Source organism: Tiliqua scincoides, chromosome 1 (assembly GCF_035046505.1).
Source record: "Tiliqua scincoides isolate rTilSci1 chromosome 1, rTilSci1.hap2, whole genome shotgun sequence".
NCBI lineage: Eukaryota > Metazoa > Chordata > Lepidosauria > Squamata > Scincidae > Tiliqua > Tiliqua scincoides.
Genome location: NC_089821.1, coordinates 306,663,572 through 306,680,993, shown reverse-complemented (window position 1 = coordinate 306,680,993; position 17,422 = coordinate 306,663,572). Strand labels below are relative to the sequence as shown.

The window sequence follows — 17,422 nt, the reverse complement described above, 5'->3', positions numbered from 1 at the left end:
TAAGAAGATAAAAACAGCCCCACTGGATCAGGCCATAGGCCCATCTAATCCAGCTTCCTGTATCTCACAAGAGACCTCATCCTGGTGCCCTCCCTTGCATCTGGCATTCTGATGTAGTAGTTGGCAACCTTCAGTCTCGAAAGACTCTGGTATCGTGCTCTGAAAGGTGGTTCTGGAACAGCGTCTAGTGTGGCTGAAAAGGCCGATTCGGGAGTGACAATCCCTTCCACACTGGGAGCAAGTGCAGTCTGTCCCTGGTCTGTCTCCCTGGCTATGGGCCTTCCTTCTTTGCCTCTTAGCCTCAGACTGTTGGCCAAGTGTCTCTTCAAACTGGGAAAGGCCATGTTGCACAGCCTGCCTCCAAGCGGGCCGCTCAGAGGCCAGGGTTTCCCACTTGCTGAGGTCCACTCCTAAGGCCTTCAGATCCCTCTTGCAGATGTCCTTGTATCGCAGCTGTGGTCCACCTGTAGGGCGCTTTCCTTGCACGAGTTCTCCATAGAGGAGATCCTTTGGGATCCGGCCATCATCCATTCTCACGACATGACCGAGCCAACGCAGGCGTCTCTGTTTCAGTAGTGCATACATGCTAGGGATTCCAGCACGTTCCAGGACTGTGTTGTTTGGAACTTTGTCCTGCCAGGTGATGCCGAGAATACGTCGGAGGCAGCGCATGTGGAAAGCATTCAGTTTCAGGAGGTTGCGCATACACATCATGGCTTGTACCCCGTAATGGATTTTTCCTCCAGAAACTTGTCCAATCCCTTTTTAAAAGCGTCCAGGCCAGATGCCGTCACCACATCCTGTGGCAAGGAGTTCCACAGACCAACCACAGGCTGAGTAAAGAAATATTTTCTCTTGTCTGTTCTAACTCTCCCAACACTCAATTTTAGTGGATGTCCCCTGGTTCTGGTGTCATGTGAGAGTGTAAAGAGCATCTCCCTAGCCACTCTGTCCATCCCCTGCATAATTTTGTATGTCTCAATCATGTCCCCCCTCAGGCAGCTCTTTTCTAGGCTGAAGAGAATATGGCTTAGTGGTGAGGGGAAGGCACTGTTTGTCGTCATCCCTCACAGCTGTGCACCTGGAAGCGTGATACGGAGAGAAATTATCTGCTTTTCACTCAAGCAAGCAGGAAGTACATTCTTGCATTGGTGACAGGTTGGAGGGAGGCAATGATGGCAGACTCAGGGTGAAAGGCACCCCAAATCCACTGTTCTCTCAGACCCTTTGCAACCTCCTGCTGATGTAACCTGCATCCGGTGGTTGCATGGATGGGCCAGCCGTGACCCAACGTGTCATCAGAGGGGGCACTATAGGTGATCCAGTACGCTGTCCAGTGGCATACCATTTGGCACCCCCCCAAGGCAAAATTATTTTCAGTTAGTTGTCATGACCAGGGTGACCAGATGTCATAACCACAAAAGAGGACACGGCACCCCAAAATGTAGGACATCCAAGAAAAATGTAGGGCACGACAAAATAAAAACTCAAAACACTTGTATATTGCTTTGGTTAATTTAAACACTATATTACTTATTATTAAACATAAAACTATATTATATATAATTTATTAATTACAAGAAGGTGATGTGCTGCCTGCAGGGGCCTGCTCACAGGGAAAAGGAGGACATTTTAAGTTCTTTTCCAGGACACAAGCCTAAAAAAGAGGACATGTCCTGGAAAAAGAGGACATCTGGTCACCTTGGTCATGACATGAATAATAAAAATGATCAGAGAAGAAGGGCAGTGAACATCTTCTTTTATTGAATGGTGTGTGTGTGTGTACACTAACTTTGTAAGTGGGTCAAAGGTGGGCAGATTGGTTGGCAGTAGGTGGCTATGAAAAGTTCTCAACCATTTACTGCCAGCCAGCCTGCCCACCTCCTTTGGCCATTGGAACCTGGACTTGCTTCTCCTTCCTAGGACAAGGAAGACTGATGAAAAATTAGTATGAAAATTGGAGCAAAATTGTGCAGAAAATTTATATAAAATATATATATTCAGACATTGACAATAATCTCAGATGTTGAATTTGTACATAATAGACTTTGAATTGAAGTCTTGCTGATGGATTTTAGTTTACTGTTTGATGTTTAGACACGACTTACCAGGTTTAATAGCCGTGTTAAAGGGTAGCATCAAAATGAATGAGTTAAAGGGGCTTTTGCCTAGTGAGTCTCAGAGGCTCATAACAATTGTCTCAGATTCATTATTATTATTAAAAATATTTTTATATATTGCTTTTCCACAGCAAATGGGGACAAAGCAGATTATACAGCAAAATAAATAAAATGAGGGGTGACAGGCAAGCATCATGGCCCCTGAATGCTTTTCTGGTCGTGTTCCAGGATGGAGGGCAGTAGCTTAGCACTACGGCAGAGTAAGATCCCGGGTTCAAACTCTGCTAAGAAGGATCTCAGATTGCAAAACTACAAAAGGCTCCAGTAGTCAAGAGCTTGGAGACTAACTACCTGCCCGAGCAGACAGCCCTGGGCTAGACTGATCAATGGTCTGACTCAGTAGAAGGAGGTTTTATAAGTCCAATAGCAAACTGATAGGTATGGGTAAAAACGGCATCATGGTTCAGAACAGAAGTGTATTTACAGCATCGTCCATTTGCTCATTGATGGATTACGGATTTTCTTTGCCACGCTCTCCGTGATAATCAATGCAAGCTCTCCTGCAGCCTGTTTTACTGGAATGGGGGAAACCAGACGTTTCAGAAAGCCACTCTTGCTTTTTAGCATTAAGTAAGCTATTTCATAGCAATCAATAAATCCCCTTGCTTTGCATGATTAACGTCCCTGCCAGGGATGATGGATCTGCAGATAAATCTTTATTGTCTTACTGGTGCTTTGCCAAAACTCCCAGAGAGCTGGTATTTTGAGCAGCTAAGTCTCTCTTGATAGCCAAACACTGCATCGCTCCATTCAATAAATTGAGTTTACTGCGCGATGGTATAAAGCAGTCTGTGTCTCCGAGTGCTGATTTGAAAGAGGTACTGATGAATGTGAATGATTTGAGAAATCATCATTCCTATGCTTGTAATTAGGGCTGTCCTGTCAGGACCTGACTCAGAAGGGCCCTCCTCTGAGACCAAAGGGCAGCTGAGCTTCACAGATGCCTCTGATATCACTCATAGCCTAGTTCTTGATGACTAACTCACTGCTCAGAATGGCTGCAACTGCCCAAACCCTCCCCCGCCCGTAGGTATACCACAGCTTGGAATTTCCTCCATCTGAGAAGCTCAGGACTCCAGAGGATCCAGTTCTTCACCGCTTGAACCTCTAAAACCACTTTGCACCCTTTCCTCTAACTTCTGGGACCGTGGGATCTAAATGATGCTGGAACTGTGCAGAAGGCTGCCCAAGCCCATCCCAGTCTGCCTGGCAACCCAAGGCCTTCCTGTTTCAGAGCCTGTTGGGAGGAGGACACAGCCTTGGGCAAGGACCTGTTAGTTAGATACTGGAAGCAGGGAGCTTCTAGGACTCATTATGCTCTTTCAACCTAACCTTGTTCTTTGCAGGTGCAATAACTCTCTTCCCAGAGCTCCCCCTTAACTAGTTTCCTAGTTTACTCTCTTCCTCCTTGTTCAGGCTCCTCACCTAGCCTCTTACTCCTTCCACATTGTACTTCCATCTCCTGGTTTATTCTGCCTCTTCATCCTGGTGCCTGACCTTGCAGTCCTCTGCAGCGTAAGCCAAACAGTGGACCCATGAATGACCCTTCAGCAATCTCAGGCACCAAAAGCACATATCTACTGTACAATATATTCTCCTGCTTTGGATCAAAAATAGCTATTTTGGTGTTAGAGAAATTTCCTTCCAAGAGAACATAAGAACATAAGAAGAGCCCCACTGGATCAGGCCAAAGGCCCATCTAGTTCAGCTTTCTGTATCTCACAGTGGCCCACCAAATGCTTCAGGGAATATACTAAACAACAGACACAACCTGCGTCCTGGTGTCCTTCCCTGCATCTGGCAATTAGAGGCAGCCTACCTCTACCTTGCACATACCTACCATGACTTGTAACCCACGATGAACTTTTCCTCCAGAAATTTGTCCAATCCCCTCTTAAAGGCATCTAGGCAATATGCTGTCACCATTTCCTGTGGCAAGGCATTCCACAGACTAATTACACACTGGGTAAAGAAATATTTTCTTTTGTCTGTCCTAACTCTCCCAACACTCAACTTTAGTGGATGTACCCTGGTTCTGGTGTTATGTGAGAGGGAAAAGAGAGTCTCTCTATCCAACCCCTGCATAATTTTGTATGTCTCAATCATGTTCCCCCTCAGGTGCTTCTTTTCTAGACTGAAGAGGCCCAAACAGAGGTCTCAGTTGTGTGAATATAGATCTTTATCCATTCTGGTTTGACACCATCACCCCAGTTGCTGCTTCCTTATCCTTTCTGAATTAGTCACACAAACACTTTCACCTGAATCAACACAGACAGGGAACTGGGGGGCTTCATGATGCTATACAGTCAAAGAGATTGGGCTATGGGCTATGACTATATGATGATGATGATGAGTCATTCAGAGCAAGTAAGAGCAAGAAAGAATAATATTGGACATTTTCATAAGAAAAGTCCAAACAGAAAAAAGGAACAATCTCTCCCTTGTGCTTTGAGTGGTCTCTTCATCAGTGTGAAAGAAAGAAAGAAAGAAAGAAAGAAAGAAAGAAAGAAAGAAAGAAAGAAAGAAAGAAAGAAAGAAAGAAAGAAAGGAATTCTGCAGTCTGAGCAAGAGAACTGGGAATTAGCTCAAGACCGGAAATTCCTTAAGATTGCAAGTTTTTCTCTGTACCTTATAAGGGTGCCTGATTTTTGCATTTAGGCTCAATTTTCAAATTTGTAAGTAAAACAAATTTTTCCAAGACACCATTTGCCTCTGATGTTCTTTCATCCAGATCAGGGGTGCCCAAACCCCAGCCCAGGGGCCACTTGCAGCCCTCAGGGACTCACAACCAGGCCGGCGGAGAGCCCTCAGTCTCCAATGAGCATCTGGCCCTCCGGAGACTTGCTGGAGCCCATGCTGGCCTGACGCAACTGCTATCAGTGTGAAGATGACTGATTGACCTCTTGCATGAGCTGTGGGACAAGTGTTCCCTCCACTGCTTGCTGTTTCACGTCTATAATGCAGCAGTGGCAGTGAAGGAAAGGCTAGCCTTGATTTGTGGCAAGGACTTTTATAGGCCTTGAGCTATTGCAAGACCTTCATTCAAGTTCCATCTCTAATATATTCATCTATGTAAATTTATTCAAATTTGAAATGTAAATTAATTCCGCCCCTGACACAGTGTCAGAGAGATGATATGGCCCTCCTGCCAAAAAGTTTGGACACCCCTGATCCAGATGAAACAAAACCCAGCCAGCACACTTTTTTGGAACTTCTTACCGAAAAGTGGAGAAGACTTGGACGTCAATATCTTAGAGACCTGCCTCTCCCCTCCAGTTTACCACAAGATCAGCTATATATGAGTCCAGCATGATGAATGTTCATGGAGTAGGTGACAGAATTATGCATATCCCCCCCCCCCAATCCTGCAGAATCTGTTGCATTTTTAGGAGCGTATCCTTGCAATTTCCTACTGCTGTACATTTCACTCACATGCTCCAGTCTGTTGATGTTGTAGATAGCCCAGTTAGGAGAGAAGCACTCATGTAGTACTGTATGTACTGCTGGTGCAGGATTGGATGAGGTGGGATGTGAAAGCTGCTAAAAATGTTTGCTAGCTCAGGAAAAAATGTGCAGCCAGCTGGGCTTAAGTCACCCCAATCACGAAACACGTTATCCTTGTGAATGCAGTTATTGGCACTGAGTGAGGTGATAAATAGGGTTGCAAACTGGTTAGAAAGAAAGCGAGGGCTGGTGTGAAAAAGAACGTCCTCCCTTGAAATGTCAAGCTAGGAGGAGGCAGAAAGGGAAGCCACCCTGATCTAACTGGGAAAAATGTGTGCAGCAAAGCCTTAAGCTCTGCCAAAGGAAATGAAGAGGAACTCACAAAGACAGGCTTAAGGAGGAGTTATCATGGTGGTAAACTGCTTTTTTTTAAAGGTACAATTGATGGAAGAAGCCAATTGGAAAGAATCTGGGTAAAGGACTATAAAATGAATTCTAGGAGAACGGGCTTCATTGGAGCCCTTCCGATTACTGGACTAGGAAGAATCAGAATGAGGAAGGTGATCAAGGATGAGGTGCTCTTGCTCAGGGACCTGATTCTGTGGATTTCTCTTTATTACAAATACTGATCAAAAGTCAACATGAAATGAGTCACGTCTAAATCCTTGGGTCCCTTTTTGGGAGAAGGGCGGGATAAAAATAAAGTTTTATTATTATTATTATTAAATCAGGGTGGGACTATGGCAATATAAATACACACACATACAGAGAGAGAGAGAGAGAGAGAGAGAGAGAGAGAGAGAGAGAGAGAGTTGAGTTCTTGACTTGGCATTCTCTTTAATAACAAACACAGTATGTAAAACTAAGGGCACAATCCAAAGGGAGAGTTGGGCAGGTGCGACTTGCGCTGGTCCAAGAGTGTTGCAGAAATGCTGTAAAGCACTTTTGCACCACTCCAAAGGGAGTTAGGCCAGCGCATGTGCACCGGCCTCCCTGCACCACCGCGGATCCCAGAGGACGGGTAAGTTGCACCAGCCGGCGCAGGGGTCTGGAAGGGGCGTAGGGAGGGCAGGAAGGAGGCAGGAGGGAAGCATTCCAGGGCGGGGAGAGTGGGCAGTGAGTGTTCCCTGCGGCAGGCGGGTAGGAAGTAGGAGGCGGGGTCAGGACCTGGCGGCTATGCTGGATCCTGACCCTCCTTCTGGGGCAGTGCGGAGCAGCCTCTGTCTCTCCATTCTGCTCGGATCTGTGCCACCTCTTGAGGTGGTTCAGAGCTGAGAAGACCCACTGCGGCCACTGCAAGGGTACGGAGACGTGGGGTAAGGGGAAGCGATTCCCCTTCCCTTGAGCTGTGCTGCTCTTGGCCCCAAACTTGCACTGCATACAACACAGGCACACCAGCCTGCCTGCTTACAGAGCAAATTAGGATTGGGCTGTAACAGATACAACAGAACAGCAGATTCAACATAACCAGCTACTAAGTAAAGCCTCAATGAAGATTTGCTTACAACCCAATCCTAATTCTGGCTTGAGCCGGCGTGGGCCTCCCTTGGCCTGATCCAGCTTGGCTCTTCTTAAATGCCTTTTAGGTAATTCTGTTCAAGCAGCTACAGTCCATACTGCTTCAGACCAAATGAATGCATTCTTTCATTCGTGTTGGCTCTTCCATTCAGCCTGACCTGCCGCCAATGGCGTAGCTAGAGGGGGTGCGAAGCGCTAAATTTCTCAGGAAGTCTCACCACACCATGCAAGCAGCCCCTCCCCTTCTGAGCCATTCCGGGAACTTTGTGGGAGCAAAACGGAGGCACCGCCTTGAATGGCCTCGCATCATCCATGTGATCAGATCTGATAATGTGAAAGCAAACGGCTGCTACTGTGGCCCAATTCACAAAACAATATTTAAAGGGTTTTTCTTTGAAGGGCTCCACAGTTGGCTGTTTCAATCATGTTTAGTGTACTTGGTATTGCAGTCTTAGGAAATGCAAAAAATACTACCTTTGCGGGCAGGACTTTACAGCCGCAATCCAAGTTTGAATTAAGTGGGTACCAGCCACTCGAAATAAATGGTCTTCTTTGCCCCTAACTTAAAATTTATCACACACTTGCACTCTCCATGCTAGAAAGGCTAGTAAAACTTGCTTGGGCTGGGCCTGGGAACATGAATTCTTGCTTCAAGAGGAAGGTGAGCATTAAAATTCTACATATTCATTTCTAGCTTGAATTCAAATTGACTTACTCTACCCACTCCTCAACCTGACCCCGGTGATTTTGCCTGTCTGGGGATAGAATGGGATGGAATTGGGAGCTTCTACAAGAGTGACAAATAGCAAGATGCTATGCATGATTATGCAGAAGTTAATCCCACAAAGTTCAATGGAGTATGCTTTCAGGTTAATGCACATATGATTGCAGCCAGAGACTCTTGAGATCTAGTTATGAGAAAATATATTGAGTCTGAGTTTGCATGTTAGATACAACTGTTCACCCATTGCTTTCCCTTTGAAACTTTGGTCCCCTGCATATGTTCTCGTAGCTGCAGAAATGAAATAATGTTGCAGCCAATACCAAAGATCTCTGTGATCAGTGGCATAGCTAGTGGGGGTGCAACGCACTAAATTTTGCAGGCACCATGCAAGCGGCCCCTCCCCCTTGGAGCCATTCCAGGTGATGGGAGCAAAACTGCCCTATATGGCTCTGAAGGGGAGGGGCCGCTTGCATGGCGCATTCAGGCGCCTGCAAAACTTAGTGCTTTGCACCCTGTCTAGCTACACCACTGTCTGTGAAGATCCATTGCCCTATGCAATGCACTCTATTGTGACTAAGTTTGTAGACTACACCAAGGTTTTCTGAGTGGTGAAGACCAGAAGTGATTGTGAGGAGCTCCAGAAGGATCTCTCCAAACCAGCAGAATGGGCAGCAAGATGGCAGATGCGCTTCAGTGTCAGTAAGTGTAAAGTCATGCACATTGGGGCAAAAAATCAAAACTTCACATATAGACTAATGGGTTCTGAGCTGTCTGTGACAGATCAGGAGAGAGATCTTGGGCTGGTGGTGGACAGGTCGATGAAAGTGTCAACCCAATGTGCGGCAGCAGTGAAGAAGGCCAATTCTATGCTTGGGATCATTAGAAAAGGTATTGAGAACAAAACAGCTAATATTATAATGCCATTGTACAAATCAATGGTTAGGCCACACCTGGAGTATTGTGTCCAGTTCTGGTTGCCACATCTCAAAAAGGATATAGTGGAAATGGAAAAGGTGCAAAAGAGGGCAACTAAGATGATTACTGGGCTGGGGCACCTTCCTTACGAGGAAAGGCTAAGGCGTTTGGGCCTCTTCAGCCTAGAAAAGAGGCGCCTGAGGGGGGACATCATTGAGACATACAAAATTGTGCAGGGGAAGAATAGAGAGGATAGAGAGATGCTCTTTACAATCTCACATAACACCAGAACGGGGGACATTCACTAAAGTCAAAAGACAGCGGATTAAAATGGGATTAAAGAAAAAAGAGGCACAGCAAGTTTAGCAGTGATGATGAAAGATAAAAGCTAAAAGTGAAGATGGAACCCCTTATACCTGCTTTTGCTATCAAAGGACGCAGACTTCCCCATGCAGGTGGGGCTTAATGTTCTACTCCAGAGCCTCTTATCTCCTATGGATACTCCTGTGGGCTTTGCCTCCCTCAGGCCTCCCAGGATCCCTCAGTGCATGTCTTCCACTGTCAGTTGAAAGCCTACCTTTTCTGGCTATATGTTGCTGCTGGCTATATGTTTCTTTTCTGGCTATATGTTGCATATGGATGGGAAGGATAAAGTGGATAGAGAGATGCTCTTTATACTCTCACATTACACCAGAACCAGGGGACATCCACTAAAATTGAGTGTTGGGAGAGTTAGGACAGACAAAAGAAAATATTTCTTTACTTAGCGTGTGGTTGGTCTGTGGAACTCCTTGCCACAGGATGTGGTGATGGCATCTGGCCTAGATGCCTTTAAAAGGAGATTGGACAAATTTATGGAGGAAAAATCCATTACACATTACAAGACATGATGTGTATGTGCAACCGTCTGATTCTAGAAACGGGCTATGTCAGAATGCCAGATGCAAGGGAGGGCACCAAGATGCAAGTCTCTTGTTGTCTGGTGTGCTCCCTGGGGCATTTGGTGGGGCCACTGTGAGATACAGGAAGCTGGGCTAGATGGGCCTATGGCCTGATCCAGCGGGGCTGTCCTTATAGTCTTATGACTAGGCTAAATACGTGCGCCCGCAGTAATCACATATTTGTCACTTGATTATCTCTGATTCGGCAGGGAAAGAGGATTTCACTCCCCTTACCCCTGCATTTCAGAATGTAGGCCCTTACATAAGCACCACTGAACCCAAAAGACACCACTGTCAGCACCATCCTTTTTGCCAGTTTGTTGGTCACACCAGAGTGTGACAAAGACAAAACTCCATTTTTGCTGTTGCCGCTATTCCGCATGTATGGAACAAATAACTAGAGCAGTAATTTCTGGACCACCAGGAAATCAATACATTTTTAGTTGGCACCTGGTCCAGAAACCTTCCTCATACCTGAGAGTGCCCCCCCCACACCAGATTAGCTCAGATAGGTTATTTTCACCCAAATGGACATTCAAATTCAGCTCACCTGCACCTGCATGAGCCCCCACCTCCCCCAGCTTTCAATCTGAACCAAAAAAGAATGTGGTCTCATAATGTTTGAGAAAGGCATTACAAGCCTCCTAAGCTTGCCATTTACAAGGCGAGATGCAGCTGGTTTCTCGGGCGTATCTGTCCCTGACATAGTAGATTTTTCTTATAAAATAAAAAGCTCAATTCAACAAAGACAATATGTGAAATATTGGCAGGCTACTAATAATCCCAGATTCTTTAAATACCACATTGCCAGCTTTTTTTTTTTTTTTTTTAACAAAATTCATCCTTTTATTCCATAATAGAGATTATAAATAAATTGAAAGTGTGCATGCAGTCAACTGCATATTGTACAAGCAATATCTATGTTAATAACAGTTATCTTTGGGAGGCCAGAATCCAGCTGGACATGCAATATTTACATATCAAAATCCATTTTTTTGTGTGTGTTCAAGTCATATCGAATGCAAGTGAAAATATATATATATATGTTTATATATATTTATATATATTTACTCTCTATACACACGTCACATATATATACGTATACGAGTACATTATATGTGTGAGTGTTTACGTGAGCTTCTGTGTACGCCCGCCTATTCTGCAGTATACCCTTCGTATACGTATATAAAGAGAAACAGGCGTCTATTAAAAGCGGATTTCATCTTTCTCGGACTCAGGTGACTCAGGTCTCGAAACACTAAAAATATCCTGACAAGGTATTTGGGACGGTAGCTGAGGAGGTAAACGGGATTTAGGAGAAGGTGCCTGCGACGTGTTCTTTTCAGACAATATTTTTAAAATCTCGGCCACCTGCTGCTCCAGGACAGTCATTCTACTGCTTAGCAGCTGAATATCCTCTTTGAGTTCGTGTTTGACCTCCTGGAGGGTAGTTTGTAAGGCCTGTTCAGGGATGGGGTAAAACGGGTGCTTTGCATCTGCTTGAATAGGGCTGTGTTCCAGGGGACTCCGGTTCTCACCCGCTTTGTCCAATCGAAGGTCACTTTTAGTGATCCCACTGTCACAAGAATCCGTTTTCCTCAGTGGGTTTTTCGTTACACCGTTCTCCACCTCGGCACCCTTGGGGTCATCAGACAACAACCCCATGGACTCAGCCTTTGTGACATTATTCCAGTCTTCCTTTTTCTCTTCCTGGCCCGCCATGTTGTTCTTGAGTCGAAGCCAAGCTTTCCCATTCCCATTTTTCATCCTCACAGGGCTGGTCACCTTGAGGCATTTGGGGTCCCCATTGCCCCCATTGGGCTTGAGCTCCAGGGCATCCCTGTTGTTCTGTTTGATGGGGTCATTGGTTTTCACATAGGACAGTGATGTCTGGATGGGTGTGATCTGAGACACAGTCACCACACTTGTGCCGGTGATGGAGGCACCATTCTGCATGGTCCGGGTCTCCACCTGGAGGGTGTTCCTCTCCGGGTCGATGATTGTCGTGCCTTGGTTCCGCATTTCCTTCTGCTGCTTGAATTTCTGAAAGAGCTTCCTCACAGGGTGGTCCACCGGGATACTCAAAGTCACTTCGTTTTTCTGACGCAAGCGCTCCTCCTCTTCTTTTTTGACATCGCTGATTTTTCGAAAAATAATCTGTATAGGAAGAAAAAGTCAATATGTAGTAAGAAACAAAGGAACTTTTCTTGGAGGGGGGTGGCAAGCAAATACTTTCTGTGACTTGTCATTAGGCCTGGCGAGAATAACACCTCCTCATTTCTCTTTTGCAATTTTCTCGGCAAGTGAATTCAAAGGCAGTTGCACCAGGCAAATCTTTGATGATGGAGACAGATGTCTAAATTCAATTTAGTCCTTGTTTGCAGCTGTATACCTAGCCAGTCTTATGTACCTCATTATCATTCATTGTGCTGCAATATTTCCCATGGGGCACAGTTAGGGCAGATTTCACATTGTGCTGGGAGCCACACAAAAAGATATTATGATACGGTCTCCTAGATGTAAGGCCCAATGAATAGAGATGAGAATCGGCCTTCGCTGTACAACAGCACCAGTCCTGTTGGAGTCTGAGAGTATCAAATTAGATGAAGGTGTGTTGACACAGTTGATATGCACATGCAGGGCCTTGGTATCCGTGGGGGATACGTTCACAGGCCCCCACAGATGCCAAAATTTGTGGATAATCCAATCCGTGATCAGCCCCTTAGGCTTTCTGACCAATTAGCCCCTTAAGCCCTCTGTGCTCCAGTTGCCTCCGGAGGGCTCAGGTGGGGCCAAGTCTGGCTCCATGTGGGTCTGGTGGACCCATGTTGAGCCAGATCTACAGATGCAAAATCCACGGATATGAGACACCCACCCATATTAAGATAATCACATAGCTTCAGGACCATGACACACACAAAAACCTCTGGTACTAGCTCCAGAAGCCAATGAACTGTCTGTGATTTACGCAGATAGAACATTTACAGTCTCATCCTGTTCAAGTTTACTTTGAAGAAAGTTCCACTGAGTTTAATGGGACTCACATGTAAAGGAGAGTTTACTTGTAAGTAAAAGTGTGCTTTAGGAGTGCTGTCTATTCATCTTCCTACCCCAACTGCGTTAAATACATTCATATTACCATTTTATTCAGTTCATGTTTGGCATCTTTTTGCACCTCCACCTGGGGTGCAGTTAAGATTTTTGCTGATATAAGCATACTGGCAGGAGCAACTCAAAGTGACTTTGACAGGTGTTCGGAGGTAACCTAACTGGATTAAATTGTATCTGATAGCCTTTCTTATCTGGGTAACTACTTAGCTCTAATATACTATTTTAAGATTTTGAGGGCCGTAATAGGACATGGATGTGAGCGGTTGGAAGGGTATGGATGCAGTGCAAACCATTTTGGAGGATTTTGGGGGTTGCCCCCCCCAAAAAAAAAACTATCAGATGTAGAGTGGTAGCAAAGTTGTTGATGATACAACTTGTGTGCAGAAGGTTCTGGCCATTGTCTGCAAACAAGGCTAGCCCAGTTGGGGAGCCCCTCTGCCAAGATCCCAAAACAGTGATTTTCAATTAGTGTGCTACGAATGTTCCATAGGTTAATGCCAATAAAGGTTTTGAACTCTCGGGAAAAAAAAAATGTTCCATAGGTGTGCCATGGGTGTCTGGGGAAGGCAAATTTATTAGTAGGGGTTTTGGGGGAAGTGAGCTCCTTGCTGGCAGCATGGTGTGCCTTGTTAATTGTCAAAGAAACTGGTGACGTGCCCTGAAAATTTTAGCACCTTGTCAGTGAGCCGTGAGATGAGACAAGTTAAAAATTGCTGTCCTAGAGAGCCACCATCAAACAAAGGAGTCCATCATTTGCAAGATGGAGCATAAGCCTAACTGAATACAAGACAGCTTCCTACGTTCAGTAATCAGTCTCACCATTCTAGGATAACAGCCACACCCCAGATGTGCAGCCAAGTGCAGCCAAGTTGATTTGCTAGTCTTTTGAAGTATTTTTTTTGGGGGGGGGGGCGGGCTCTTGGGTTATAACTGGCAGGTGGGCTGCCAGTGTATTCACATCCTAAAAACGACAGCAAAAGGAAGGAGGGGAAGCTCTTAAACTGGGGGGAAGATCTAAGGACATGAAACTCAAAAGTTGCTGTAAGGCGGGTATAATTCTAAGTTTTATTTTTAATTCCAGTGGTTTGTTGTTGTTTGTTTGCATGTGAAAATGTTCTGTCCATAAGGAAAACACTGTCCAAAAACAGGACATCGTCTCTGAGGAAGGGCTATTCAAAATGCAGCAGGCAACAACTCTATAAAGTGTGTGTTTGGGTAAAAAGAATGGAATACATTTCTCAGCTCCAGGGCCAGCCTTAGGAGCTGTGGCGCTCAATGCTAAACATTTTTGTGCCCCCCCACTCCCCCAGATTTTTGCACCCCAGAGCATAGTCACTGCCAGCTGCTTCCAGGGGTGCCAATTTCAAGCCAACTGGGGTTGGTGGGTGGGGGGGAGGGTTGTCCAGTGGCAATGCTCTGCTTGCTGTGCTCCCCTTGTGACATCTCAGCATGAAAGATTCCATGCTGGGGTGTGTATTGGAATCACGGAAGAACTGGCGAGGAGGTGGATGTGGTGTCAGCAGTGGCCCCTTTAAGGGTAAGGCCTGGGCATCCAGCAGAGTGTGCTGCACAGCTGCAGCCACTGGAAGGCAATAGGGCCCTCAGGGATATAAGGAGTACCTGAGGCAGAAAGGGTTTGTGGGTTTTGAAGGAGTGCAGGTTGGAGAGGAGACTGACTTGGCTTATGGAATTTGGAATCTGACTGTGACTGTGACTGTGACTGTGACTGTGACTGTGACTGTGACTGTGACTGTGACTGGACTTTGGCTTTGGACTTGGACACCCTGATGGATTTGACTGACCTACCAGGAACTGACCTTGAACTGTAACTTGGCTTATTGGCTCTGGATTTGGCAACTCTGATTGATTGGACTGGTTTACTTGGCATCTGTGGACTGGACTTGGACTCTGACTTTTGCTTGCTGCACTGGTGAGTTTCACCAGGGAAACTAATCAGCCTTAAGTGGGCACAAGGCCAAGTGGATTGGGATTTGGCAGAACAGGGTGTCAGCTTCAGAGTGAGATGATGGCTGTGGGCACTCCACTTGCCACCCCAGTGCAGGGCCCTTCCAGGCGCAGGATGGGCCAAATTGCCCTCAGGCCAACCCGGCTCAGCACTTTTGGGGTTCACTTCCTTATCTTCCTGTGCCTGTTTTCTACCCAACAGTCAGGCTGGTCACTGTCTTGGATAGGTCCCTGCCCACTTGATGCTAAACAAGGAACTTACTGTCACATCAATACAGCTTCCAGCAAGCTCCATGTGTAGGCTCCAGTCTCTTCTCCCTGCTTCCCGCTACGTGCGAGTGGAATTTCTACAGGCGGTGGTGGGGAGATCTGACGCATGGAAAGTTAATCTAGGAAATCAACTCCCTGATCAAAGCTCCCTCGGTCTTCTTCTTTTTCAAAAGACCTTTTCAAATACACTAAGTACATGACTGCCAGCTCTGAGTTAAAGCTGCTGCTTACAATAATTTAGAAACTTAGCTTGTTTATTAGAATCTAGTTGGAACGGTGGGGGGAAAAACAGCCTGATGCTTTTATCTCCCTGCTATGATGACCCAAATACAGGGTACATGTATCTTCGTTTAAGAGCAGTGCTTGCCCTCGTTTGGCTGCCATGTTCCGCAGTGAAAGCTGCAGGGGACAGCAAATAAAAATTTTAATTATATGTCACCCCCCTCCTGCTGCCAGCTGGTGCTTGGGGCGCTTTGCAAAACACAATAATACATTCAGCGGTCCCAGTGCTTGCAAAAACATAATAAAATCACATAAAAATATTAAACCAATTTTTAAAAGGGAAAAAAAAAAAGCAGGGAGGAAAGGAAAGGGGCATTAAAGAGGAACCAAGAGCTCCTGGAATATAAAAGAAAAAGGTTTAAAGTTAAGAAGGGAAGAAAAAGAAGAATGGGTTACATTTGTTTTGCTGGGAAATGACTGTGGGTTCAAATGGTTTCAGTTGTCCTCTGTTGTTTTAGTTAGGTTTTTTGATTGCTTGTTCTTATTATTACATAGGGCACAATCCTATGCATGTCTCCTCAGAAGTAAGTCCCACTGTGTTCTATAGGGCTTTCTCCCAGGAAAGTGTGTAAAAGATTGCAGCCAGGCAGCCCAATCCTCTGCATGTCTACTCAGAAGTAAGTCTCATTAAAGTCAGTGGGGCTTACTCCCAGGAAAGTATGGATAGGATTGGGCTGTAAGTTATTCTGTTTTAATGCTGGAAATTGCCTTGCACTGTTGGGTTCGGAAAGACTAGCTAGAAATGTGCTTAGCTTAAACTTGTGCTCTCCTGGGGGACTAGAGGGGCGGTCTGTTTAGGACTGAGCAATATTTGCCCTGTCCAAGTTCATCTCTCTCGAAAGAGGTAGTTTCAGCAGTTTTGTTTTTTTTTTGCTTTCAGCGACACAACTAACAAAACACAAACTACGAACAAGGCAAATGTACGTTCTGTAATCACACATGGTTCCCCAGTCTTTCTCAAGCTTTGCAGAGTGCAACACAGTAGCATGAAATCAGAGTAGTAAGAATTGGTGGTGTAGCTAGAGGGGATGCATAGTGCTAAGTTTTGTAGGGAGCCTCACTGCAGCGTGCAAGGGGTCCCTCCCCTTCCGAGCCATTCTGGGCAGTGGGTGCACAACAGAGGCGAATGCCAGAGAAGACCCAGAGGCAAATGCCTCTGTTTTGCTCCCATAGCCTTGAATGTCTCAGAAAGGAAGGGGGAGAGGCCCGTTGCATGCTTTGATGAGGCTCCCTACAAAACTTAGTGCTTTGCACCCCCACAATACCTAAGCCCCTGTGCTGGAGCCTGCATTCCAGTGGCATAACACACTTTCTGGTTGTCACAAAGGCCACATACCAGAGAGCATAATCTGCCAACTGCTGGAAACAGTGAGTGTCTGGGTCAGTGTGGTGACAAACCAAAGATGCCCACTACCATAGGTAGGACTATGTAGGGGCCTTGAGGGAGTCAGAGAAGGGGTGGATTGAGATGGGGATAGGCAGAATGAGGAGGAGATTGTGCCTAGGAAGGTGCTGAGTTCAGCTGCAGCTTTGCCCGCCTTCACCTCTCAACCTGGACTGGTGCCAGTGATATCGATGCTGCAGGTTCAGGTTGATCCTCTGGGGACAGTGGGGGCTGACCTTGAGGAGGCATCTGGAAGGCAAAACTCTGCAGGATGCAGTGGGTGCCATTTAGACACCACTGCATCACCTCACAGGGAGATATGTGGGGCTGAGTTGTTAATTAGTTAGTTCAGTGGTTCCCAAGCTGTGGGTTGAAACCCACCAGTGGGTCACAACCTGATTTTTGGTGGGTCGCGAAACCGACAAGCTGATAAGTAAAATGTATTGAGCCCTATGGAAAGTGAAACTGAACCACACATGCATTTTTATATGCAAGTAGGCAACTGTGCCTTGGCTCTTATGGAAGGCCAGGTGAAGGGAAACTCAAGGCCACCAGAACGATCCCAATCTGATGAATGTAGAGATCAACAAATGCTCCAGAAGGCAGTCCCTCCCCCCTCCACCATAGTAAAAAGGATAATCAGCTGGGAAAGTGAAGCTTTTTTTAGTCTTGTAAAGCTAGGTGGGTC

At 45.9% G+C, this 17,422-nt stretch overlaps 1 protein-coding gene across 1 annotated transcript in view; it reads right to left on the bottom strand.

Moving 5' to 3' along the window:
* Window positions 1–10,928: 10,928 nt before the first annotated feature.
* Window positions 10,929–17,422, bottom strand: part of KCNH5 (potassium voltage-gated channel subfamily H member 5) — a 199,795-nt gene continuing 193,301 nt past the window's right edge. Inside the window, exon 11 of the mRNA XM_066612337.1 lies at window positions 10,929–11,879. Within this exon, the coding sequence (XP_066468434.1) occupies window positions 10,929–11,879 (951 nt within the window). The remainder of the gene's footprint in view (window positions 11,880–17,422) is intronic.